Raw genomic sequence first — 27,238 nt, forward strand, 5'->3', positions numbered from 1 at the left:
TTAGTTTGGGGTGTTTTGTTGTTGTTGTGGGTTGAATGTGCTCTTGTGTATATCTACACGTCTCTTGGAGACCTCTCCATTAGCTAGAGAGCACTTTGTGGTAGTTAGCGCAGTTACTTGCAGGTGAAGTCCAAGGAGCACCCAGTTGGTTTCCCAAGAGCTGAGAGCAGGCGCCTAGGAGGACAGAGCAGATGTTGCACATAGTGTTGAGCTAGACCCCCCGTGGTTGAGAAAATAGTCTCCTTGCTTCCAGCAAACGCTGGAGGTGGGGGGGAGACCCCTAACCCCAACTTTTGGGTTAGGGTTGAGAAAGTAGACTCCCGCTTCCAGCAAATGCTGGAGATGGGGGTGGCGGGGTGCTGCTGCACCCGCCGTGGAGGGCGGGGCTCCGAGCCCCACCTGTGAACTTGGCATCATTTCCAGCAGCCTCCCTTTGGGACCAGAGACGTCAAAAGACCCTCGTTGGTCCTCTAAGACAGTTTGCATTTTGGTTTGGTGGCTCTGAGGCCTGGACCAAGGGGCACTTGATCCATACTTTTTTAGGCTACCTGGCCTTTGATTGCACAGGAAGCCTTGGGAATGTTTACGGTGGGATTTGTTTTTTTCTTCAAATGTAAATTTCAATATGTAGATTCCACAGATCACCAGTGTTGATGCTGAACATTGTGACAAGTAGATGAACGCTTTCAACTTTGAATCCAACTTTCTGGGATTTCTTTGGGCAGAATTTTAAATGTTGGGATGATGGCCCAGTTGGGAGATGCGGCAGCTTAAACCTTTTAAAATTGAAGGACAGTTTGCTTAAGCAGATAAGGGTGTGGTTTGGGAGGGTTTTCCTGAAGTTTTGTCTTTAGCATTCTTGATTATTTTCTTCTGCTTAGCCAAAGATACCATGTGCAGTATAAAGGCTGTCTGAGCTTTATGTCATGATAATCTGGTTCTGGAAGTTTAGAAACACACTCTGGCTTCAGATCCGCGTTAAATAGATCACTTGTGTGGCCAAAGACCTCAAACCTTTCCCTCCTGGGAAAAAGGCTTCTATTTCTTAGGCTAAAACGCCAGTGTGCAACCACATGCTTGTGCCTTTAGCGGTGATGGTTAAATTTTCTATGAATTGAATAAGTCATGTTTTTTAAAAAGTTAATGAGGCATCTAATTAACTAACAACGTCGGGCTTATGGCCTTTATGGTTACATTTTGAGGGTAATGGCATTCGGCTTATAGCCGCTGAACAGAGAGCTGTCCGACAAAAGCAGTTTGACTTTGCTCGGGAATGGCTGGGCTGCCCTTCAGACACTCCCGTTTATTTCTAGCGGAGAAAATAAACCAAGGAATGTGTTGCGTCGGCAGACTCGCCCCGCCTCTTCACCTTTCAGTTAGAGAAAGTGTTGGTGGCGATGGTTGCCATCCATTTAGAGGCCATCACCCTCCTAGCTAGGAGAGTGTAGTTAGCCCACTTGACCCCCAACAGAGAAGGCCTGTGGGATGCTCGTCACAGCTGGATTGCATCCCTCTAACTGGGGCCCTCTTGGGCCTTTTGAACCTTCCCAGCTGACCAGATACCAAAGACCTGAGTTATAGGTCTAGTACTTCATGTTAATTGAACTTGGGGTTTAATATCTCTGGGCCTCAGTTTCCAAGTGTTGAATGAGGATAGTACTACCTTCCTTTCCTGCTATCTCCTGGGTTCCTGTGGGTGACAGAAGACGTCCTCATCTGGGGGAATGGGAACCACTGTGTAAACAGTGGGATCAACGTGGTTGAGTTAGGACAGCCCGTGGCAAAAAGTCTGACCTGGCCGTGGGGCTACTGCTGCCTTTGCTGCCATCTTCCAGGAGAAGAGAGTTGACTTACCCACCAGCTTGGACGGCCTTTCATTTCTAGGTACCCTTGAATCTGCCCTAGTAGTGATGAAGGTTTCCAGGCGAAGGCCATGATTGTCACAGCAAATAAACCCTGGGTTGAGTAAATTGATGTGTGCACAGCAGTTGGTGGCCTTCAGAACTGATCCCAGAGCCACGTGACAGGGCCTCTCCCTGGCTGGGGCACACAACTCATTAGCTTGCAGCCGTCCACTCAAGTCTGGCTAGTGAGGGCCTGCTAAAAGAGCAGCAGCTTCATGCGGTATCCTGGATACCAGGGCTCGGGGCAGGTGGCCTGGGAGCCCAGAGGATTGTGGGCTTTCTGGCAGGTTGGGATGTAAACGGAGAAACGCATTCGTGGGCGTGCCTTTTGTCTTCCTCCTCTTGTTTTGGAAGGGAGCTGCTGCAGTGACCCGAAGTAACAGGGCACTGATGGCCAGGTTTACCAGCATGCCCCATTGGGTTCACGTGGTAAGCAAATGGAACATTCTAGTTCTCTCCCAAGTGAGTGGTCACCTTTGATTGGCGTGTCCTCCAAAGGGCATAAAAGGTTTTACAGAACCCATCTCGCACTTATGGGCGGCTAGAATGACCCCCGTTTTAGGTTTAACAGATGAGTTACCTGAGAGATGTCACAAGGAGGCCTGTTCTGACCCCATCCCATCCCCCCTTACCAGCAGACCATGTGTTGGGCCACATGCATGTTCTGCCTACTCCCAGCTCTCAGAACCTGACAGCTCTCTGCTGGGCACAACTTACCCAGTATAAACAGTATAACGTGTTTTCTGGTGGCAAATGCTTTCGATGTGTCTGAAAACTTTCTTAAGGTAATAAAACATTGAATAAATTCCTGCTCTGCTTACTGGGAGTGGTTCATATTAATATTTTAACAAGCCGAAGAAAGAAGGTTAATAACAGTGATTCTAATGCACAGTGTTGACACAGAACATCTCTGGGGGGGGTGGGCGGTGAACGTTTTATTTGATTCTTGAAATGTGGAGGTTGCAGCGTGGTGTATCAGGTTCCTGTCATTAACTTGAGTAAATATGAGAATATTAAGACTGATTCTGCCCCGAGAGGGTGGAGTGAGGCAAAATAGAGGGTGGGGTTATTGGAGGCATTTTGGGTCATTCCTCGAGAATGGAGGGAGAGAGCTTCTCTTTAACTCTACTTAACGTACAGACAAGAGCATCTGAGGCCCAGGTTCTGATTTGGGGTCTTAACAAGGGGCGCGAGGATGTAGCTGACCTGCGTGTCCCTGCTTCTCTAAGCTGGGGAATGTTCTCTGGCTGATTTAAGCTCTCTTTAAGTGTTGGTCATCCATACTTTGATCTAAACTTGTGTTATCGTCCACTGCCACTGACCGAACAGACCCATCAAGTGAGAATGGTCTGTGCTTGGCAATGTGTCATCTAAGATGTTAGCAGCCGTGACACCTCTGTACTGGTCACGTCGGCCCCTGGGCTGAGGGCTCTCATCGTTATCCGAATGCGTCCTCTCAGCAGCCCTGTGGAAGCTTGGAGAAGTTCAAGGGTAACTTGTCCGTGGCCAGGCCAGTGGTGCAGCAGAGCCTTAGACAACACTGTCTGCATCTCCAAGCCCTTCTCACGCACTCTCGCCCCCCAGCAGGATGCCTGCCGCCTGCCCGCGCCATGGTGGGCTTTTGGCCCCAAGGATGTATGCCTTTGAAAGTGGGCACCGCCAAGCTATGGGGAGGTCACGCTTACAAGGTTCACTGTATGGTGGTCTGATGGTATCTCCTCTCCTCTCCTCTCCTCTCCCCGTAGGAAGTGGTCTTGTACTGCCTGGAGAACAAGATTTGTGATGTGAACCACTGCGACAACGCGGGTTACTGTGCCCTGCACGAGGCTTGTGCAAGAGGTTGGCTCAACATCGTACGACACCTCCTTGAATATGGCGCCGATGTCAACTGCAGTGCCCAGGATGGAACCGGGTCAGTGGCGGTCTTGCGCTCTTGGCCTGGCCCTGCTGGGGCATAGGCAGTGGTTCTCAGGGTGTGCGGGGAACCCCAGAAGGAAAGATGGAGAGTGAGTGCCATGTAAGCACACTGATGGCGGAGTCCTCTAGAATGGAACCGGACAGATCTTTCTGGCAAATTTACATAGAACTTTAAAAGTCTGTGACGCTCTTATGGACAGAAGTCCCTGAAAATGTTGAGCCTGCATGAATAATCAGGGGTGTTCTCTTTTAAGACCCTGGACTCTTCACCAGCGTCTGTTGAATCTCAATCTTGAACATATATGTGAGTTGAAAGTTGCAGGAGTACAGACAGGTCCAGTGGCAACTGGCTTGATAGGACCTGCCGTGTCCACCCACATCCCCGGGCCTGGCCCCCACTCTGTCCTTGACCTCGGTTTATTGGCCAGAGGCCCAGGTCTGAGTCAGCCCAAGCATCTTCCCGGTTGTACCTGGGATGCCACCACGAGGCAGGGCACTGGGGCTTTCCTGACAGTCATAAAATGAGCAAAACCGTAAGGTATTTGGTGGTTCGTGGTTTCCAAATAGCATCCTTTCTGGATGGGACTGCGGACAGTGTTCCTGACCCCAGCGGACACGGGCAGGAGGACTCTGTATCCTCCTGAGAACTCGCCCTGCCTGTCGACTGCTTCTGGGCGAGAGGGTTGATCACTCATCTCCAAGTTGGTTTCAGGAGAGGTTCCACTTTGCCCCTAGTTTCTTTTACAAACTGCACTTTTTGGGTTTTGTTTGTAATGGTGTAACAATGGCTTCTCGTATCTGCTTCCTTGATGCTGGGGTTCTTCCCCCCACCCCGCCGTATGTTACCTTCTTACAGTCTGTCACTATTTAAGTTCATTGGAAACGTTTTCATCGTTGTCTGAGTTCCTCCTTGGGCCATGCATTAAGAGAGATTTGCATTGAAGAATTAGGCCTGAGATGGTCCCTTCACCTGTCCCGTAAAGGGTTATGTGTTGAAATAACAGAGTAATTTGTCGCAGCGACCGTAAACTCACCTCCTCAGTGAAATAGCGCGCCTACGAGCCTTGGCCGCACACGCTCGATTTTGCCCCGTGTCCTTAGAAGCAAGCGTCTCGTGCACAGGTGTAATCCCCCGCACCTCTCCTAGGCCTCTCCACGATGCTGTCAAGAATGATCATCTCGAAATTGTCCGCTTGCTCCTCTCCTACGGTGCTGATCCTACCCTGGCTACGTACTCAGGTAGAACCATCAAGAAAGTGAGCCACAGCGAACTTCTGGAGAAGTTCTTAACAGGTATGGCAGAGGTCAAGACACGGTCTTGTTCAAGCATCTAGACGGTGACTTCACAGCCTTTCACCTGGGTTCCCCCTACCCCCACCCCCCGTTTACTCTAAGTGACCCTTTACTGGGAAAAGCGGCCCAACGTTAGTCTGTCAAAGAAGAGATACATACTTTGAGTTTTGCGAGGTGGGGGGCTGGAAAACTCTTAGCTAGCCAGGCTAGCTTTTGTTTGGCAGGCTGGGGCGGTGAGGCGGGCAGTCCCTCAGGAAGGCGGGTGGACGCGTGGGGAGGTTTCAGTCAGATACCTGGAGGCGTGTGCAGTGGGACTTCTCAGGAGGTGACACCAGCCCCAGCGTGAGATGTTCCCGAACTCCAGCAGCATTTGCCTCTTACCAGCAGGCGTTATCTTGTTTCTCTCTCTCTCTCTCTCTCCCCCTCTCTCTCCAGACTGTTTAAGTAACCTGCAGGCTCCTGACGATGGTAGCCCCGGTTGCTCTTCGGAGTTCTCTGGCAGCTGTGTGTGCTGAGCAGCCTTGTTCGTTTCAGTTGGGCTTGTGGGGGTGGGGGTGGTGCTGTGAGCAGGACTTGCTTGGGAAAGAATTTTTCCAGGGTCCTTTTTGGCGAACAGCTGGAATCTTGCTCCAGCTTACTGACCTCTCTCTTGTTTGCCCCCCCGTTTAGAACCAGATGATGAAAGTGGTTACGATGTTTTAGCAAATCCCCCAGGACCGGAGGACCAGGATGACAGCAACGAGGCCTATGGTGACCTATTGGAATCTGAATTTTCCCAAGACCCCCTTTTGCCGTGTTATAACGTCCAGGTGTCCGTCGCTCAGGGGTGAGCGTGGCCAGCGTGTGGTCGAGAGCCAGCCCAGCTGCTCTGTGGGGTGGCAGGAGTTAGAAATCCCCTTCAGCAGATGAGGGTGGCTGGGTTGGGGGGTGAGTGAATTCCTCACCAAGTGTCCACCGACCTCACATAATGCAGTGGAACTTTTCCAGAAAAGTTTGGGGGGTGGGAGGGCTCCCCAGCCAACTGCCCTCATTGGAACACACCCCTAGAGCCCAAAGGACACGGGAGTCAGCGACTGCAATTGCAGTTTCAGTCAGTAAACTCTTGGGGAAGGGATCCTCCCCAAACGGCTACCATAGGGGCCTTCCAAGGCGCGTGAGGTCCACGGGACGATACTGATGTGTACCCTCTTCTCGTATAAGATTAGAGAAAGCCGTATGTGGCACCTGGGATCTTATGTGTCTTCAGATTTGCTTAGATCGAGTCTTGTCCCCACGGTCGGGCCACTGTGCCCCATGACCAACCCTTCGGAGTGAACACATCAGGAGACCTTGCTCTGCTGTGTGTTGACCCCGGTGCTTAAGGAGTAGCATCCTCCTTGGACTCTGAGGCTGGGAACGTGTCTGCCTTTGTGGTGACATTCTATTCGGGATAGAGATGATAAAGCGTGACAGGGTATCAGGAAGGATTGTACCACCTCCCTTCTCGAAAAATCCTCACTCCCGGCAGCATTGAGGGGCGGGTTGGAGGTGTGGGAAAGGAAAGGAAAGCCAGGTGACCTCGAGTGTTTCTCATGCTCTCTCCGTGAGGGCCGGAGGAGAGGAGAGGTCAAAGAGGTGTTTGCCATCTCCCTTGGGTTGGCATACAGACTGGTTTTCCCTAGTGACTAGAACGGGGTGCACTTACTTGGAGAGGGGTGACCTGAGTTGTGACCAGAGCCAAGGCAGCACTGGGGTGGCCTGCAACGAGGCTCATTCAGGGGCGCTGCTCCTGCTTTTGTCTAAGTTGGCTGATCCGCCCTAGGTGGCCTCTTAACACATGCACATGAGTCCAGAGTTCCCCCGCTAGAAGTAGATCTTCCGGGCTTCCCTGGTGGCACAGTGGTTAAGAATCCGCCTGCCAGTGCAGGGGACACAGGTTCGAGCCCTGGTCTTGGAAGATCCCACATGCCACGGAGCAACTAAGCCCATGCGCCACAGCTACTGAGCCTGCGCTCTAGAGCCCGCGAGCCACAACTAGAGAAAGCCCGTGCGCAGCAACAGGCCCAACGCAGCCAAAAATAAATAAATAAATAAAATTAAAAAAGAAAAAGAAGAAGAAGTAGGCCTTCTAAGGACAGTGAGAAGTGGGGTGGGGGTGGGGTAATCAAAGTGGAAGTAGCAGGCCCTTTCCCCGCCAGGAGACGGGCAGTTCGTAGTTGGGAGCGCCTCTAATTTTGCCGGAAACTCAAACCACTGTCCTTTCTCTTGTGTAGGCCTCGTAACTGGCTGTTGCTCTCAGACCTGCTCAAGAAACTGCAAATGTCCTCCTGCATATTCCGCTGCAATTTCCCAAATGTGAAAATCGTCACCATCGCGGAGGCCGAGTTCTGCCGGCAAGTGTCAGCAAGTCTCTTATTCTCTTGCCCCAAAGACCTGGAGTCCTGTAATCCAGAAAGTAAGGAGCTCTTAGATCTGGTGGAGTTCACGAACGAGCTTCAGACTCTGCTGGGCTCATCCGTGGAGTGGATCCTCCCCAGAGACCTGGACTCAGACGACGACTGGTGAGCTCGCCGGGGCCCGCCGTGTACAGTGTGTCATGGTGTTAATCCTTGTGCATATGTGTCCTAATACGACTATTTCTGTAAAGAAAGGACACTATGAGACACGACTCCAGTCGGAAGGACTTCAAAACATGTTTTTTTCTTTTTAAAATTTTAAGTCAGTTTTTATGAAGTTGTTAATAAAGTTTCTTTACTTTTCAATGTACACATGCTTCGGAATATGTTTGTTTTTACTCGGAACAATTGTTTCTTTTCTTTTTTAAGGAGAAAAAAAAAAGGCAAAGGAGCTCCACACTTTGACTTAATTTCATACAAAGCTCCGACGACAGAGGCCATAACTGTTGAGAGTTGCTTTTGGGGCAAATTAAACCAGTAAAATTTTAAACTCTTCCTCCATATTAAAGGGATTGAATAAATTGGCCACTTTGGTGCACCTGTGTCCTGCGAATTGTCCAGTTGGAGATGGAGGTTTAGAAAGTGAGTTTCAGTCTTGTTTAAGTCTCTTCCCATCAGACTGGTCTCGTGATTTCCTACACACCATGTTACTTCCTGTCTACCTTGCCTTGGTGTTGTTCATGCCTGGATTGTCTCCTGTACCTGCTCAAACCTTGGTCCATTCTCGTTTGTACCATGGAAGTTTGTCATGCTGGATACTGTCAGAACTAATTTTACTTAAGTTTGCGTTAAGGTGCAAAGCACACGTTTTGTATATTTTCTGCTTTTTGTGTTTGTCTATATTTTATGGTTTCGCTTCAAGAAATATTATGGGACGGGAAATAGCAAGATGTAAAGAGCAAAAAAGTCATCATTCTCTTTCAATTGTTAGAACATCTATCTGCAATCATAATTATGATGCACTGTGGTATGTGTTAAAATAGTAAATACATGTAATGTCCCGTAGGAGAAGCAAACTCAGTGGTGTTGGTGAGGGTGTGTCATGGAAGTAATCACAAAGCAGGTGACTGTTGGTTGGGGTCCTGCAACATTAGTGTGCCTTCCCTGTGTCCAGTAGTGGTCTGGAGGGGTCAGGAAGCCTGCCTTTGAATTTGAGGGAACAGAGGGTTTGAGGTCCTCTCTCTTCTATTGCTCTAGTACACTGCATAGCAGCAGTATACTGGGTTTATAGTTGACGTTTAAATCGCTGATTGATCATTAAGATTGGGATGTATCTTTGGAAATGAAAATAGGAAGAATCGTATGCTTTTTCTTTTTTTCCCCTATATCTGAAAAGGTATGTAGTACTTTGCTGAGTGGTTGGGAATAAAGTTTGCAGTATTCAGTGTATTCAGTTTTAGTATCTAAGTAGAATTAAACTGTTGCTGTAAACTGGAATAGCGCTTTGTTACTGACAAGTTTTAGAATGCATCTGTTCGTCAATTACCTGTTTGGGAAGATTGTAGTTAATGATTTTGAGAATGTGGCTATAAACCTCCAACTGACTCAAGAAAAGCAAATAAGTCAAGATTGACAAATGTATAGGCTCTTCATCTTATTGTGTGTGTGGGTTTTTTTTTTTTTTTCCTTTTAGTTATTTGTCAAGGTATAAAGAATTCTATCACACTTAAGACAAGTTAAGTAAACTTCACGGGGTGTATTCTGACATGGCATGGAGCAGATCCCATGGCCTAGATCTTAAAGGTGATTTTATGTTTAAACTTTCATGAAAACATATGTGATTGAAACACATTAATATATTGATACAAAGGGCAGTTAATTTTTGTCTTTTTTGTGTGTGTGTGTGTGGTACTGTTGTGGCCTCTCCCGTTGCGGAGCACAGGCTCTGGACGCGCAGGCTCAGCGGCCATGGCTCACGGGCCTAGCCGCTCCGCGGCATGTGGGATCTTCCCGGACCGGGGCACGAACCCATGTCCCCTGCATTGGCAGGCGGACTCTCAACCACTGCGCCACCAGGGAAGCCCTAATTTTTGTCTTTTAATACATGTGAGCGCAGCTTTCATTTTGCTGAAAGAATATGACCAGTTTTCAGTTTGGGATTCTACCATTTAGTAAAGATAGTCCACTTAATTTTAGAAATAAGAGATTTAATATATAATACCTAATAATACTTTTATGTATGTTTTTTTACTGAAAACATTTATTGTAATACTGTGAAGAAACTATGCCATTCTAGTCTTCAAGACTTAAATGAATCAAGTGTTTATTAGCTGTTGTAGTTTTTAAACTAATAAAAGTCAGTACATCAGCAATTTGTAAATACAGTTTTTAAAATAATGCCTTAACAACTTTACAGTGGTTATAATGACTGTATTTAGGCCTAAAGTTAGTTAATAATTTGACATGAAGGCTTTTTAATAGTTTGATGGTGCAGATCAGGGATAGGTAAACTCTGGCTGGTGGGCCAGATCCAGCCCGTCGCCTGGCTTTGTAAAGGAAGTTTTTCTGGAACATAGTCGCACCCATTGTTTACATGGTAGTTGTGGCTCCTTTCACCCTACACCAGTGGGGCAGAGTAGTTGCAACAGAAACTGTATAGCCCACAAATCTGGAAATGTTTAAATTTAGATTTTAAAAATTGAAAAATTCTTTGAGCCTATACAGGGCAAGTCCATTGACCCCTGAGGTAGAAAACAGTCAGGAACTTGGGTGCGGAAGCCAAATGGCCTAGGTTCAAATCTCCTTTCTCCCATTTCTTTTTTTTTTTTTTTTTTGAAATTTACAATCAACCATTTTTAAGTATGCAGTTCAGTGACATTAAGTACATGCATATTTTTGTGCTACCATCACCACCAGCCATCCACAGACTCTTTTAATCATGCAAAACTCTGTACCAATTAAACAGTAATTCTCCATTTCTCCCCCTTTCCCAGCACCTGACAACTACCATTCTTTTTGTCTCTATGAATTTAACTACTCTAGATACCTCATATAATTGGAATCATACAATATTTGTTCTTTTGTGACTGGCTTATTTCTCTTTACATAATGTCCTCAAGGTTCATCCATGTTGTATCATGTGACACAATATCTTTACTTTTTAAGGCTGAATAATGTTCCATTGTATGTGTATACCACATTTTGTTTATCCATTCATCTGTTGATGGACACTTGGGTTGCTTTTGCATTTTGGCTATTGTGAATAATGCTGCCATGAGCATGACTGTGCAAATATCTCTTCGAGAGCCTGCTTCCAGTTCTGGTAGAAGTGATCTGTCAGTCACTTTTGGTAGAAGGATGGCCCACTGTAGACACCAGGAAAATTTTTTCGACCACAGCCATATCCGTAACTGGTAATTCCCATTACAAAATATCGTTTACATTCTGGTAAGTAGCACATTAATGGTCCACCACTATCACCCCTGCAAGTATCAAAAACTCCATCTTCATCACCTGCACAAAATGAAGTGTAAGGAATTATATCCCCATAGCTCTTGTCAGAATTACAAAAACTTCGAGAAATATAATGCACTTCTGCTTCGTGTAATTTTTTTGTAATATTACCTTCTTCTTTTGTTCTTCCCCATCCACTTATAAAACACTTCGTGTTTCGGTTCAGTCTTTGGAAAACACCAAAAGGTAGACAGATAGGCTGAATATAATCATTATATCTCACTGCTTTCTTTAAATGAAAAAGCGCAATATCATTTTCATAAGATTCCACATCGAAGTCTGGATGGATAATGATCGCTTTAACTTTCATCATCTTGGAGTGTGGCTGACGCCCATCTATGTTATTAGTTCCAATCACAGCTCTCCACATTACAGGATCTCTATTTTTCATCAACCTTATTTCTCTTTTCAGTTGGGGGTCATCTGTCTTAGTTGTCTGAGATGTAAGGGTTACGGGAGATGTCATCACCACGGTTTGTGGTAGCGAAGTAGCTGAAGGTGTGGTACGGATCTGATATGTCTGCATATCTCCTGATGCAGTTTGTACAACCACCTGGTTGCTGGGCACAAGTATTTGCTGTCCATCAGAGGTCTGTGCATACTGGAGAATTGTTGTACCTTGTTGAGTACTGCCTGAATTTGTCATGGTTAATGTCTGAAGCCCCTGTACTCCATCTGTGCCTGGACTGGCCAGCTGTAAGGCTCCATTTGGGGCAATGGCAATGTACTGTCCGGTGCTAGTCTGATAGATGGGAGTTGGAACAGACATAGAAGTGACAGCAGAAACTCCAGGATTTTCTCCGTCTCCTTTTCTGCCCCGTGTATCTTCAGAAGATAGGTCTTTCAAAATTTTTCTGTAAGATGGGCGCCGTGCTAGGATCCCGTGGGTTTTCTGTGAGGAGCCTATGCTGTCAGATGAGTCCTGAGACTCTTCACTTTCTGATAAAGATGATACCGTTTGCACGTGTGGTGGGTGAGTTACAGAAGACTGAGCTGTCTGGATGACCCCCTGAACCTGTACTTGCTCTCCAGGAAGAGGTACAATTGTCACTGGCGCAGATCCTCTTAATGACATCTGTTGAGGAATATGAGAAATATGAGCTCCCTGAACTGTTGAACCAGACTGAGGTGCTGTCTCTGAAGCGTTATTCTTGTGAGAATCTTCCATAATCAACTGCGGTTCCTTTTTGCTTCAGGAGCTCTGTCCCCACTGCTCCCACACGTGTTTTCGGAGGCCAGCACCTGCTCGGGGTGTCAGGAGACCGCTCGGTGTGGGGCAGTTTTCTTCGGTTGGGGCGTCGCGCTCAGCCCTTACTTGCTGTGGCCTAGAGGTGTCGTCCTCTCCGGCCTTGATCCACGCCTGACCTGCCCTCCTCTTGTAGACAGAGTGAATTCCTTTCTCCCATTTCATAGCTAGTGACCATGGGCAAATCACTTAACCTCTATGCCTCATTATGAGGTTTAAATGCACTTATTTGTATAAATAGTGCCTGGCACATACTAAGCACTGTGTAAGTGATTGCTGTTGTTTCTGCTTGGAGCTTTAATAAGTTATTGTTAATAGAAAAATGACACTAATGATTTTCCTTTTAGAGTAACAAAGGCACTTTGAGTCTTTTACTTTTTCAGGAATGTAATAAGACTTTTTTCATTTACAGTCAGTGTTCCCTGTTACCAAAATTTACTTTATGAACATAAAGAATTGAATGTCTTCAAGACAGTACTTTTGCTTAAATGTCAAACCATTATTTTCCCAAGGCACATCAAACTGGCTCTGCATAGTCCAGGCCTCTAAAGCTTGTGTGCACACCCAAGGTAGCATGTGAGATACATTTTGTAAATATAGTTTTTTAAATAATGCTTGAGACTTCCCTGGCGGTCCAGCAGTTAACACTATGTGCTCCCAATGTAGGGGGCTTGGGTTCGATCCCTGCTCAAGGAACTAGATCCCACGTGCCTGCCATAACTAAGAGCCCACATGCCACAACTAAAAGATCCGGCATGCTGCAACTAAAGACCCGGCACAGCCAAACAAACAAACAAACAAATAAATAAATCTTTATAAAACAATAAGTAAAATAAAATAATGCCTTAGGAGTTAGGAAAAGAAAATATGAGAACATTTTTACCTTTGTATTATTTTAAAAAATCTGTGTAGTTTATCATGTACATAAATACTATGTATGGAACTTTGTGTATATAATTTGTTAATAAATAAGATGCATATTAAAAAGTTTTCTTATGGTTTGCCCAGTGAGGTGTTTGGAGGCCATTGGAGGACAGGATGATGAAATATAGGGCCTCAGCAAAGATGGAATTTAGAACCAATTCCCTGACTTAGAAGATAAGGAAAATAATTCATAGACTGTAATTGAGTTGTCCAACTTTACGTAAGTGTTCAGAAACAGGAAATGCAGTGGCTAGAATCTAATCACTGACCGAGCAGAATCTGGGTCACTGGACTCGTAAACCAGAAGTGACTGTTGAATTTCTCAGGTTGATGCTCCTGGCATATATGCTTGATCTGTGTGTGTGTGTAAATCTCTGACAGAATAAGCCATACTCAGGCACACCCTGTTTCCTTATTCAAGCATCTTAATTTCATCCCATTAAATCTTTGAAGTATCAGACTACCAGAAGGCATGAAGAAACCTGGGCTGAGAGTCTTCATTCCAGGAGACGTGATCTTGACTGCATGGCTGGTTTGAGGCGCATCACTCTGAACTGCAACCCGCTCATTGGTGACCTGGGTGCAAGTGCTTTGGCAGAATCTCTTAGTGAGGATTTATGGCTTAGAGGGAAATTCTAAAATTGAAAATATTGAATTTTTAATATGCTTAGCTTTTGGCATGATACTATTGTGATAGGATTTTTTAAAGCCTCATTTTACTGATAGCTTTTATTTTGCTTTTAAACTTTCTCTAAGAGTTGCATATATCCTTTATAGAAAATACAGAGTAACAAGAGAACAATTACCTATCATTTTAATACCCAGATATAATCACTGTTCATTTTGACGTATATACTTTCAGTCTTTTTTTTTCTACAAATATACATGTACACTTAGGGATTACAAAAATAGAATTGTAGTATACCTGCTATTTCATATTCCTGCTTTTTTCACTTAATGATGTATCATGTAGTATTGTGTTGTATTGATGTCCCATAGTTTAATCGATTCTTTGCAATTCTATTTAGACAGTTTGCTTTTCCCTGTCAGAAACAATGTGAATACGTTGTATATACATCTCTGTGTCCATCGGGATTACTTCTGTAGAATAAGGTACTACAAGTGGAATGACTAAGTGTGACCTATTTTTAAGACATTTGATACACATGGCCAAATTACCACCCAGAAAGGCTATGCCAATTTGTAGTCCACCCCAACAGTAGATGCGAAGCCTGCCTCTCACAAACACTGGCCTGTAGCACTTGTAAAAAAATGTAAAACTAAAAAAATGAGTACCTCTCCATTTTCTATGCAAGTGGGATTACTCCAAATTTTATAACTTTTTTCAATTAATTTAGTATGAGCATTTTAGCAAGTCAGTAAATTTGCATCTCCTGCATCATTTTTTGTGATTGTTCAGTATTCCATTATATGAATATGCCACAGTGCACATAGCTTATCCATTCTTGTATATAAGCTTTGTCCAGTTTTTCAGTTACAAATAGTACTCTGATATATATCCTTACCTATATCTCTGACTATTTCTTTTGGTTAAATTCTTAGAAAGAGAGTTGTTGGATCCAAAGGGTATAGACATTATTTAAAGGCTTTTCTTACAGAATCTTGGCTTCATCTGATAGGAGAATAACCACATTGTGTTTTATTTTGTATTCATTTGATTGACTGGTGAGGTTTACTGGCTGTTTGTATTAATTTGGCTATTTGGTTAATTATACCCTGTGTCCATTCTTCTGTAGTGAGAGCTTGTAAGGGTTGTATCATATCCTGTCAGATCCGTATGTCTGACTTGCTATTTCTGTGTGTCATGGGGGTGTTGAAAGACTCCAGTTATTTTAATGTGATGGTCCACACAACACTTAAACAAAAGACTCATGATAGTTTCCTTTCATGTAATAGTTTTTAATCCCTGGGCTTTAGTGATGATCCCTTTGGTTTAAATGAGTAGGTTGTTCAGCCCCAGAACTACTAGAATTCATGATCCGTTTTTCTGGTTTTTGTCTGACCTTTTACTGCGAGGGTTCTTGACCATCATACTTTCATGATAGGTTTTTAGTATGTATTCTGTATTCACACATTGTTGAAAGTTTTTATTATTTGTATCCTCTTAGACTTGTCTTTTTTTCCTCTAAAACTAACAGTTATTACATTTCTTCTATTTTGTTTTCCCCTTTGAACTAGTTTCAAGTGTGATTTGGAGCTGAAGATCATGATCAGAAGAATGCAGTGCATTTCTGAGCTCCACCAGGTTTTGCTTGTGAGGTTTACACGCCCCTGCCGCCCTTGCTAATTATGAACTGAGATTCATTTTGTGATGCTTTTTGCTCATAGGTTATATACAGTTATTCTTCAGTTCTGTAATTGTAAAATATGTTGTCTGATTTATTGTTACTAAAACCAGGGTTATCATTGCACATCCAAGAAGAGGTTTTTAAATTGGATTATGCATTATGTGTGTGCGTATATGTTTCTGTTTTTTTCCATACCCAAAATTACAAACCTGCCATGACTTGTCTTGTGCAGGACTCTTCCACACGTGAGAAAACGAGAGTTGTCTATATGTTAAATCTGTAGAGTTAGCAAGTGACCTTTTGTCTTTCATCGAAAAGCACTTGACCTGCAGCAGTGCGGCCTCACCAGTGAAGGAGCAAAGGCTTTCCTAAAGGCCCTTGAAACCAACAGAACTCTGCTCGTTCTGGATATAAGAAAAAATCTGCTTGTTGGTCTGTGGTCACTTTTTTTAAATTGATAAACACATAGCAAAACAAAAAATTTGTTCAGGTATTGACAGTTTTTTAAAACTTAATGTGTTTAACTTTCCTCATCATATACAGTGGGCCCTTGAACAACGTGGGCTTAGGGGTGTCGACCCCTACGCAGTTGAAGATCTGGGTATAAGTTTATAGTCAGTGGTTCCACATGTGTGGATTCAACCAACCTTGGATCATGTAGGACGATAGTACATATGTATTGAAAACTATGCGTGTGTCAGTGGACCCGTGAGGTTCAAACCCATGTTGTTCAAGCTTCAACTATACTTTTCTAGTGTTGCACTTCCCTTATGTTTTTAGCAGCTAAGGTACTAATTAAAGTGAATTATACTTGTCAATTTTTCTTATCTCTACTCTGAATAGAGGTGAACCTAGATACTAAGCCTGCTTCCACCAAGAGCATTCTTTCTTTCCTGTGCAACCTCTGAATTCTTGCCAGGAGTACTTTATTCATTTGTCAGATTCACAAGTAATTTTGTAATCATCTTCTGTGTGCCAGATACGGGTTTAGGGACTAGGGATAAAGCAGTGAACCAGACAGACAAAAGTCTTGCCCTCATGTAGCTTACATTCTAGTGAAGGAGATCAGATAGAAATGAGTAAATAGATAAGTCATATAATTTTAGAGAGTAGGAAGTGCAAAACTATCTTAATGTAAGGAGAGTGAGGGAGAGCAGGTAGGACTCCATTGGATAGATTTGTTAGGGGACAGCTTCACTGGAGAAGTGGCATTTGAACGGAGACCTGAATGAAGAGAGGAGCAAGCCATGGAAGATGTGGAGTAAGCACATTCCAGGACAAGGAGGCAATGAGTATGTAGGCATGTAGGTGGGTGGAGTATTTAAGGAAAAGCAAGGAGACCAATCTGGGCAGAGTACCGGGTGAAGAAGAGTGTGGTAGGACATGAGGTCAAGGAGCTAGGCAGGGGTCTGCTCTTGTAAAGTCTTGAAGGCCAGAGTAAAGATGTGGATTATTCTAAATGAGTAGAGGGGTTTGAACTGGAAAAAGGCATGATCCAAATCGTATCTGAATAAGGTGACCTGGTATAGAGAAGGGACTTGGGAGGATAAAGAAGAGGAACAGGGGGCTTTCCTGGTGGCGCAGTGGTTGAGAATCCGCCTGCCGATGCATGGGACACGGGTTCGTGCCCCGGTCCGGGAAGATCCCACGTGCCGCGGAACGGCTAGGCCTGTGAGCCATGGCCGCTGAGCCTGCGCGTCCTGAGCCTGTGCTCCGCAACGGGAGAGGCCACAACAGTGAGAGGCCCGTGTACCTCAAAAAAAAAAAAAAAAAAAAAAAAAAGAGGAACAGGGTGACCAGTTAGGAGACTATCCCAGTGCTCCAAATAAGAGATGTTTATGGCCTAGGTTAGGTTGGAAGTTTGCAGCAAGTGAAAAGTGGTTGAATTCAGGTTGTGTTTTGAGGGTGTAGCTATCAAGACCTGCAGATAGATGTGAGGTATGAAAGAAATAGTAACAAGGAGACAAGTCGTTGATGATTATGTGTGCAACTGGGTAGTATCACTTAGAAGAAGGGGGCTGATGGGAGGAGCAGCTTTTGAGGGAATATCAGGACTTGGTTTGTTATCTTGGATGCCCTGGTTTGATATCTTAGATGCTCTTTAGGTATCTAAGCGTCTGGACGGTGCTCAGACTGTACTTTGTATCCAAAGGTAGCCAAAGCCACTTTAGATGCAAAATGTTTCAAGTTGACCTTTGCTGCTGCCAAAATAGTAGCCACTGTGGGCAGTCTGCAAGATGGCATCTTAGGTTTCTGAGGAAGAAATTAGAATACACAAGGGGAAATAAGTGTATAATTATATAATGTAGATTTCATATTTAAATGTATGGGAAAAGCAATAATTAGTTGGCTTTTGGTTTTAAATGGAAATAGCCACTCACTGGAAAATAATTACTCTAATTTCAATTCATTTTACTTTAGATCATTCTGTGATGAAAACAGTTACCAAAAAAGTTCTCCAGATGGAAGGAGTGCCAAGTCAGAGGTATATAACATGTTTCAGTTCTTTCGGAAGAATTTCTCTTTAATGGCTTGGTTTTCTTTCTTTCTTAAAAGAAAATTATCAAGGTACTTTCTGCCATCTTAAAACTAAGATTTGAGTCAAATCAAATGGCTTTTCTGTTTTTGAAAATGTTGTGTGATGCTTTAATTTAGGTTCCCAGATATGCAGATTGAAAACCTTTTTAACTTTTTATTTTCTGTAACATATTATCGTTAGTCACAAATAGTCTTTTTTTTTTGGTGATAAGAATGAATAGCAGGAGCAGCATTTGTGAAACCAAATCTAATATGAAACTGTTTCTTGTGAGTAAATTTGAATTTTGAAACAGCAAAACAATAAGGTTTAATAAAAAGCAAAATAAATTTTTTATTTTTATGATCTGCCAATTTCCCAGAAAGAGTTTTGTGGTGACTTTAGTTATATACCAGATACATTAAAATCACCAGTGGACAGCACATCTTTTATTCAGGTGCCCTCTGAAAGTTTTAAAAATTTGTTGACTTCATATCACAGAACGGTCCACTTTAAAATGGTTAAAATTATAAATTTTCTGTTTTGTGTAGTCTACCACAATTTTTAAAAAATGTGTTGTTTGAAGATTTTTGAGTTTTATAAAGGTATTGTATTAGCATAAAAATGAAAAATTTAAAAGACCACCTCTAATCCCATTATCCTATCAAGCAATATTTACATTTTAATTTTCTTTTCCTGCTGTCTATAAACATAATTCCACATAGCTTCAATATAATTTGCCATTCTTTTCATACTAAATTTAAATTCTGTGATTCATAGTTATACTTTTTAACATTGCATTCACAAGGTTTCATTGAGTAGGTCAATTTCTTAAATTGGTGAAAAATTGGAAATAACCTCAAATAAACTATTGTAAACATCTTCATAAATACAGCTTTTTTTTTTTATACTTCAAGTTGTATGTTTTTGATTCTCTATTAACTTGCTTGGACAATAGTGTATTAAATAAGTTGTTAAGAGTGTTTATGAAGTCAAAAAAAAGCTTATGATCGTCTGCCAATTGTTATTTCAAGAGAGTGATATTTTAATAATCAAATAGTACATTCAAAGAAGTTAAGATTTGTGATATCACACTAATTAGATATTATTATTAAAAGTTTATATCCTATGTAAAGCATTCTTAAAATAGCTACATTGACTTTTGCTATGATATTAGAAATGGAAAGATATATAAATAAAACGTATATGTAAAACATATTAGGAATTCTGTAAAATTAGTACAGAATAATAGGGCATCATGGAATGAGAACAGTTAAACATTTTTTTTTTAGTTAGCATGATTAAACAAAGTGGAAATGTAACTGAAGTATACAAGCTCATTGAGCTCTTTTAAGAGTAATTTTATTTCTTGGGCTTTTTTTTGTATTTGCCTCAGTTATTTGGAGACATAGAGGTAAGCCAAATCAGTATCTGGGTATATACCTAGATCCAGGTGAGTATAGGAGTGAAATAATGGTTTGAATTGTGTCACATTTGTATTGTACTTATGTATGCCTAATAAAAGATGGGAACTTTTATTAGAAATTTTTTAATCTCCTAACAAGAAAAGTGTAATTTAAAAAAATTTTAATACAAATGTATTTGCATTAGTTTCTGAAAGTAAAGGAAGGGTATACACATACAAACCGTATTCATACAAACATTTTTTTGATGGCAATGAAGTTAAAAAACACAATAAAATAGCACAAAATGAACTGAGCTCCTATATATTTTTAAGAGGCATGTAAATCACACAGGATCGTGTGGTGATTATCAATAAGCTACACTCTATGAAATATTTGTCCTATATTACCACATACACTCCATTTTACCCTGCATCCTAATGCTGCTAAAATATAGTAGAAAGCAGCAGCATAGCACAGGGAGATCAGCTTGGTGCTTTGCGATGACCTAGAGGGGTGGGATAGGGAGGGTGGGAGGGAGGCTCAAGAGGGTGGGATATGGGGACATGTGTATGCATATATGGCTGATTGGCTTTGTTGTGTAACAGAAACTAACACAGAATTGTGAAGCAATTATACTCCAATCAAGATCTATTAAAATAAATAAATAAAATAAAATATAGTAGCTTTGAAGGATAAATATAACCATTTTAACCTATGATGTTTGTTTTCAGTAAATTCAAATTAAATATTTAAATGTGAATTTTAATATATGGCTTGTTCTAAGTAAAATATTAACACGTAGGTCTAGTTTTTGCAACCAAATGTTTCCTATAAAGATACTTGCCTCTTTACTACTGAAATATAGGGTAAGTCTCCACATTTCACTCTTTCATCCAGTGGGTTTCATTTGGTTTTTTTGTGTTTTCTATATGAAATCAAAGGAGCAGTGAAGGTTGACAGGCTTTTAGGAAGGTAAAATTGACTCACCTACCCCCCAGCAACTTGCAGCCTTATAACTTGTATTGTTTTTACATAGAAAAATTCATCTTAAATTTAACTTTTGGTCTACTTCTGAAGATTCTGTTTGGCAGAAGTCATGGGTATATCTGTGTTTCTGTGTCCTTGAGATTCAGAAATGCCAAAGGTGTTCTACGATTCAGGAAACTTGAGTGTTTCTGCATGATACATAAAATGTATCATACTTTGGGATCTTTTTTTAAACTTTATTTTTGCATTTCTGCACATGTCAATACTTTTGTTTTAGTTAAAATAACTTGTTACTGTAGAGAACTTATATTTTTTTAAAATGCTGGCTTAGGGCTTCCCTGGTGGCGCAGTGGTTGAGAGTCCGCCTGCTGATGCAGGGGACACGGGTTCGTGCCCTGGTCTGGGAAGATCCCACATGCCGCGGAGCGGCTGGGCCCATGAGCCATGGCCGCTGAGCCTGCGCGTCCGGAGCCTGTGCTCCGCAACGGGAGAGGCCACAACAGTGAGAAGCCCGCGTACCGCAAAAAAAAAAAAAAAAAAAAAAAAAAATGCTGGCTTATGTAAAACCTTTGTACAAAACCGATCCTCTTTTTAAATGGGCTTGGCATCATTGTCAAGTGCCTTTTTGATTCCTTTCGACGTGTGCACGTGTGACAGTTGCTCTGTAGACCTTTGGTGCATCTTGATTCCTTGTTTTCATGCTTTGTCAAACGTAGTCTTGGCCGCAAAGAAGCCTGTAAGTAATGGAAGGAAACACTCTGCTGGTAAAGAATGCTACCCTCCTGAAGCGCTACCACCTGGAGTGTCTGGTTTCCGGCCATTGTGTCCTGCAGAAAGTGCAAAAAGCAACAGGTAACCTGTTTGCATTCCCTGTCTTTTTCAGTCATTTAGAGTTCTTTATTTTGGAACTTGTATTATGTGGGTGGTCTCTGGTGCTTTGTGTAGAGGAAAAAAGGTAACTCACACATGGCTTGGCTTCTGCCTAATGAGCCCTCTAAGGAAGAAAAATTAAAAGTAATTGGGAGTTTCAAGTTGTTTCTCAAGTGTCACAACAGAGGTAACTCCGTGGGAGTCTTGAGGAGACTAAAATGATCACCAATTGTGCATGTGAGAAAAGTTTGATTAAAGGCAGGTGTAGTTGAGCGAAGCCCTACAGCACAGAAGTAGGAATTTGGATACGTACGAATGGGAAAAAAGACATTTTAGGCATGGGAAATAGTTTAATGCAGAATGGATGAAAAATATGCATTAGACCTAAATCAACTGGCTTATTAACTCAGTAAATCAGATTTAGTGAGTCAAACTAGCATTACCTGATTTCTTATCCAGGGGATAGCTGTTCATAGTAATTTTTGTCCCAGAACAGTAAATAAAATGGTTGAATTATAGCTTTAGGCTTGCTAAGTGAAATAGATGGCTCTAGATGATCTTCAGGTGACTTACTTGGTAGTAATCAGGAAATTGGGGATTAACAATTGCTTAAGAAAACAAAGAGAATTGATTTTAAATAGTACTTGAAGTAGTTCCTGTGTAAAATATCTGTTCAGTTGCTCATGTTAAATGGATGTTTCTAATCCCCACTGGACAACCAACTACTTTTTTGCAAATGGTAATGTGAATTGCTGTTGCATAAACTATAGTGTTGAATCCCCAGTGTTTGCACTTGAGTTTCACAGCTCTGTGGTTTCCTGTCTTCTTCCTGAGACACTTAATCGCAGGTCCATCCTCGTCACACAGGGGGGTAAATTAGAGAACGATTAATATCACCATTTAAAGAAGAGAGACTGAAATCTCAACCATCCTGAACATAGGAGCTGAAGGGGCCTCTCAGCAGTTCAGAGAGTTATTAGCAAGCCAGTAGGCTGAATTCTGTTGTGTTTTCTCCGTAGCAGAGCCCTCCAGGTCCTTGTTTTGAGCTTATTTATTTTTATACACAATTCTGTATGGATACTGTTCATACTACTAAATAGTTGTATTAACTGGGTTTAACTGGTGATGTATTTACATGAAGATCTAACTTCGTTTTGTTGCTATCTTTTTAGGGGCTTTCCATTCATCAAAGCTCGTGATGTATGTAATCAGTTGGTGGTGTGTAGCTATCATATTTATGATATATAGGGCTTGAATTGGGAAAGGTGGATGGTCATTCTTCTTGCTTTTTATTTTTTATTTATTTATTTATTTTTTAATTTTATTTTTTTATTTATTTTTATTTTATTTTATTTTATTTTATTTTTTTGCTTTATAACAAATTTAATCAGTTATACATATACATATGTTTCCATATCCCCTCCCTTTTGCGTCTGCCTCCCACCCTCCCTATCCCACCCCTCCAGGCAGTCACAAAGTATCGAGCTGATCTCCCTGTGCTATGCGGCTGCTTCCCACTAGCTATCTACCTCACGTTTGGTAGTGTATATATGTCCATGCCGCTCTTTCACTTTGTCACAGCTTACCCTTCCCCCTCCCCATATCCTCAAGTCCATTCTCTAGTAGGTCTGTGTCTTTATTCCTGTCTTACCTCTATGTTCTTCATGACATTTTTTTTTCTTAAATTCCATATATATGTGTTAGCATACAGTATTTGTCTTTCTCTTTCTGACTTACTTCACTCTGTATGACAGACTCTAGGTCTATCCACCTCATTACAAATAGCTCAATTTCATTTCTTTTTATGGCTGAGTAATATTCCATTGTATATATGTGCCACATCTTCTTTATCCATTCATCCGATGATGGGCACTTAGGTTGTTTCCATCTCCGGGCTATTGTAAATAGGGCTGCAATGAACATTTTGGTACATGTCTCTTTTTGAATTATGGTTTTCTCAGGGTATATGCCCAGTAGTGGGATTGCTGGGTCATATGGTAGTTCTATTTGTAGTTTTTTAAGGAACCTCCATACCGTTCTCCATAGCGGCTGTACCAATTCACATTCCCACCAGCAGTGCAAGAGTGTTCCCTTTTTTCCACACCCTCTCCAGCATTTATTGTTTCTAGATTTTTTGATGATGGCCATTCTGACTGGTGTGAGATGATATCTCATGGTAGTTTTGATTTGCATTTCTCTAATGAGTAAAGATGTTGAGCATCCTTTCATGTGTTTGTTGGCAGTCTGTATATCTTCTGTGGAGAAATGTCTATTTAGGTCTTCTGCCCATTTTTGGATTGGGTTGTTTGTTTTTTTGTTATTGAGCTGCATGAGCTGCTTATAAATTTTGGAGATTAATCCTTTGTCAGTTGCTTCATTTGCAAATATTTTCTCCCATTCTGAGGGTTGTCTTTTGGTCTTGTTTATGGTTTCCTTTGCTGTGCAAAAGCTTTTAAGTTTCATTAGGTCCCATGTGTTTATTTTTGTCTTTATTTCCATTTCTCTAGGAGGTGGGTCCAAAAGGATCTTGCTGTGATTTATGTCATAGAGTGTACTGCCTATGTTTTCCTCTAAGAGTTTGATAGTGTCTGGCCTTACATTTAGGTCTTTAATCCATTTTGAGCTTATTTTTGTGTATGGTGTTAGGGAGTGATCTAATCTCATACTTTTACATGTCCCTATCCAGTTTTCCCAGCACCACTTATTGAAGAGACTGTCCTTTCTCCACTGTACATTCCTGCCTCCTTTATCAAAGATAAGGTGACCATATGTCCGTGGGTTTAACTCTGGGCTTTCTATCCTGTTCCATTGATCTATCTTTCTGTTTTTGTGCCAGTACCATACTGTCTTGATTACTGTAGCTTTGTAGTATAGTCTGAAGTCAGGGAGCCTGATTCCTCCAGCTCCATTTTTCGTTCTCAAGATTGCTTTGGCTATTCGGGGTCTTTTGTGTTTCCATACAAATTGTGAAAGTTTTTGTTCTAGTTCTGTGAAAAATGCCAGTGGTAGTTTGATAGGGATTGCATTGAATCTGTAGATTGCTTTGGGTAGTAGAGTCATTTTCACAATGTTGATTCTTCCAATCCAAGAACATGGTACATCTCTCCATCTATTTGTATCATCTGTAATTTCTTTCATCAGTGTCTTATAATTTTCTGCATACAGGTCTTTTGTCTCCTTAGGTAGGTTTATTCCTAGATATTTTATTCTTTTTGTTGCAATGGTAAATGGGAGTGTTTCCTTGATTTCACTTTCAGATTTTTCATCATCAGTATATAGGAATGCCAGAGATTTCTGTGCATTAATTTTGTATCCTGCAACTTTACCAAATTCATTGATTAACTCTAGTAGTTTTCTGGTAGCATCTTTAGGATTCTCTATGTATAGTATCATGTCATCTGCAAACAGTGACAGCTTTACTTCTTCTTTTCCAATTTGGATTCCTTTTATTTCCTTTTCTTCTCTGATTGCTGTGGCTAAAACTTCCAAAACTAGGTTGAATAAGAGTGGTGAAAGTGGGCAACCTTGTCTTGTTCCTGATCTTAGTGGAAATGGTTTCAGTTTTTCACCATTGAGGACGATGCTGGCTGTGGGTTTGTCATATATGGCCTTTATTATGTTGAGGAAAGTTCCCTCTATGCCTACTTTCTGCAGGGTTTTTATCATAAATGGGTGTTGAATTTTGTCGAAAGCTTTCTCTGCATCTATTGAGATGATCATATGGTTTTTCTCCTTCAATTTGTTAATATGGTGTATCACGTTGATTGATTTGCGTATATTGAAGAATCCTTGCATTCCTGGAATAAACCCCACTTGATCATGGTGTATGATCCTTTTAATGTGCTGTTGGATTCTGTTTGCTAGTATTTTGTTGAGGATTTTTGCATCTATGTTCATCAGTGATATTGGCCTGTAGTTTTCTTTCTTTGTGACATCCTTGTCTGGTTTTGGTATCAAGGTGATGGTGGCCTCGTAGAATGAATTTGGGAGTGTTCCTCCCTCTGCTATATTTTGGAAGAGTTTCAGAAGGATGGGTGTTAGCTCTTCTCTAAATGCTTGATAGAATTCGCCTGTGAAGCCATCTGGTCCTGGGCTTTTGTTTGTTGGAAGATTTTTTATCACAGTTTCAATTTCAGTGCTTGTGATTGGTCTGTTCATACTTTCTATTTCTTCCTGGTTCAGTCTCGGCAGGTTGTGCATTTCTAAGAATTTGTCCATTTCTTCCAGGTTGTCCATTTTATTGGCATAGAGTTGCTTATAGTAATCTCTTATGATCTTTTGTATTTCTGCAGTGTCAGTTGTTACTTCTCCTTTTTCATTTCTAATTCTATTGATTTGAGTCTTCTCCCTTTTTTTCTTGATGAGTCTGGCTAATGGTTTATCAATTTTGTTTATCTTCTCAAAGAACCAGCTTTTAGTTTTATTGATCTTTGCTATCGTTTCCTTCATTTCTTTTTCATTTATTTCTGATCTGATTTTTATGATTTCTTTCCTTCTGCTAACTTTGGGATGTTTTTGTTCTTCTTTCTCTAATTGCTTTAGGTGCAAGGTTAGGTTGTTTATTCGAGATGTTTCCTGTTTCTTAAGGTGGGATTGTATTGCTATAAACTTCCCTCTTAGAACTGCTTTTGCTGCATCTCATAGGTTTTGGGTCGTCGTGTCTCCATTGTCATTTGTTTCTAGGTATTTTTTAATTTCCTCTTTGATTTCTTCAGTGATCACTTCGTTATTAAGTAGTGTATTGTTTAGCCTCCATGTGTTTGTATTTTTTACAGCTCTTTTCCTGTAATTGATATCTAGTCTCATAGCATCGTGGTCGGAAAAGATACTTGATACAATTTCAATTTTCTTAAATTTACCAAGGCTTGATTTGTGACCCAAGATATGATCTATCCTGGAGAATGTTCCATGAGCACTTGAGAAAAATGTGTATTCTGTTGTTTTTGGATGGAATGTCCTATAAATATCAATTAAGTCCATCTTATTTAATGTATCATTTAAAGCTTGTGTTTCCTTATTTATTTTCATTTTGGATGATCTGTCCATTGGTGAAAGTGGGGTGTTAAAGTCCCCTACTATGAGTGTGTTACTGTCGATTTCTCCTTTTATGGCTGTTAGTATTTGCCTTATGTATTGAGGTGCTCCTATGTTGGGTGCATAAATATTTACAATTGTTATATCTTCTTCTTGGATCGATCCCTTGATCATTATGTAGTGTCCTTCTTTGTCTCTTCTAGTAGTCTTTATTTTAAAGTCTATTTTGTCTGATATGAGAATTGCTACTCCAGCTTCTTCTTGCTTTTTAAATTGACAGAGCCTTACATGAAGCATTTCCCTCTCTGAAATAAATCCATGTAAAACATTTTTGGTCGCTCTCCCAATGCAACTGTGTAGTTGTGTGGATTTGGCACACAACGGGCAGCCTTGTGGCTATGTCTGTAAACAAGGAAGCCTGTTTTCCAGTCCGCAAATCAGCTGTTACCCAGTGAAACGAACTTGACTGCCATTTCTGACCCCTCACATGGAGCTGTCATACTCAAGAATATTCGCATGTTTTCAAGAAACGTTGTTTGCGGGCTATATGTACAAATTCCTGATCTGAAAGCCAATATAAAGCAACATCTCCCAAACCTCTGCTCTCTCACCAAGGCCACACACATTCCCTCACTTATGGCCTCGTGGCAAGTGAATACTGTCAGTATCAGATTCTCCTTCCCAGTGGTCTTGGGAGACTGCCTAGTTGCTCTGTGAAAGGCACCACTGCTGAGGTTGAGAGAAGAGCATCTTGGGTGTCAGTCCTGGCCTTGCGTTCCCGGAGAGAGGGGTGTGCACCTCGTTCTCCTGTTAGGGTTTTCCTATGCTGCAGGGTTTGCTGCTTGTTGTCAACATGATGTCCTAGTGACTTGTCTTCTGCGTGGTTATATAATCCCAGCACAGTTCTTTATGATGTGTAGACTTTTATGGGGTTGTGGCCAGGTC

The 27,238-nt window shown here is 41.7% G+C and overlaps 2 protein-coding genes and 1 long non-coding RNA gene across 3 annotated transcripts in view; 2 read left to right on the forward strand and 1 right to left on the reverse strand.

The window, feature by feature from the left end:
* LOC309797808 (BCL-6 corepressor-like) overlaps window positions 1-8,182 on the forward strand; it is a 29,235-nt gene extending 21,053 nt beyond the window's left edge. The window contains 4 exon segments of the mRNA XM_082646215.1: window positions 3,650-3,816; window positions 4,969-5,114; window positions 5,784-5,940; window positions 7,367-8,182. Of these exon segments, the coding sequence (XP_082502341.1) occupies window positions 3,650-3,816; window positions 4,969-5,114; window positions 5,784-5,940; window positions 7,367-7,658 (762 nt within the window). The 3' untranslated portion in view covers window positions 7,659-8,182.
* Window positions 8,183-10,555: 2,373 nt separating this feature from the next.
* LOC309797810 (cyclic AMP-dependent transcription factor ATF-1-like) lies at window positions 10,556-12,362 on the reverse strand. Its single transcript, XM_082646216.1, has one exon. It carries the CDS (start codon window positions 12,168-12,170, stop codon window positions 10,830-10,832), a length of 1,341 nt encoding a protein of 446 aa, XP_082502342.1. The 5' UTR covers window positions 12,171-12,362; the 3' UTR covers window positions 10,556-10,829.
* Window positions 12,363-15,854: 3,492 nt separating this feature from the next.
* LOC309797809 lies at window positions 15,855-21,335 on the forward strand. Its single transcript, XR_014292801.1, has 3 exons — window positions 15,855-15,913; window positions 17,903-17,966; window positions 21,106-21,335. It is a non-coding gene; the product is annotated as an uncharacterized lncRNA (long non-coding RNA).
* Window positions 21,336-27,238: the final 5,903 nt, after the last annotated feature.

This window comes from Mesoplodon mirus, assembly GCF_964341445.2.
Source record: "Mesoplodon mirus genome assembly, contig: HAP1_SCAFFOLD_1003, whole genome shotgun sequence".
In the NCBI taxonomy this organism is placed as follows: domain Eukaryota; kingdom Metazoa; phylum Chordata; class Mammalia; order Artiodactyla; family Ziphiidae; genus Mesoplodon; species Mesoplodon mirus.

Excerpts from the sequence above, each read along its gene's own strand:
- LOC309797810 (XM_082646216.1), bottom strand. The coding sequence starts at position 12,170 with ATGGAAGATTCTCACAAGAATAACGCTTCAGAGACAGCACCTCAGTCT.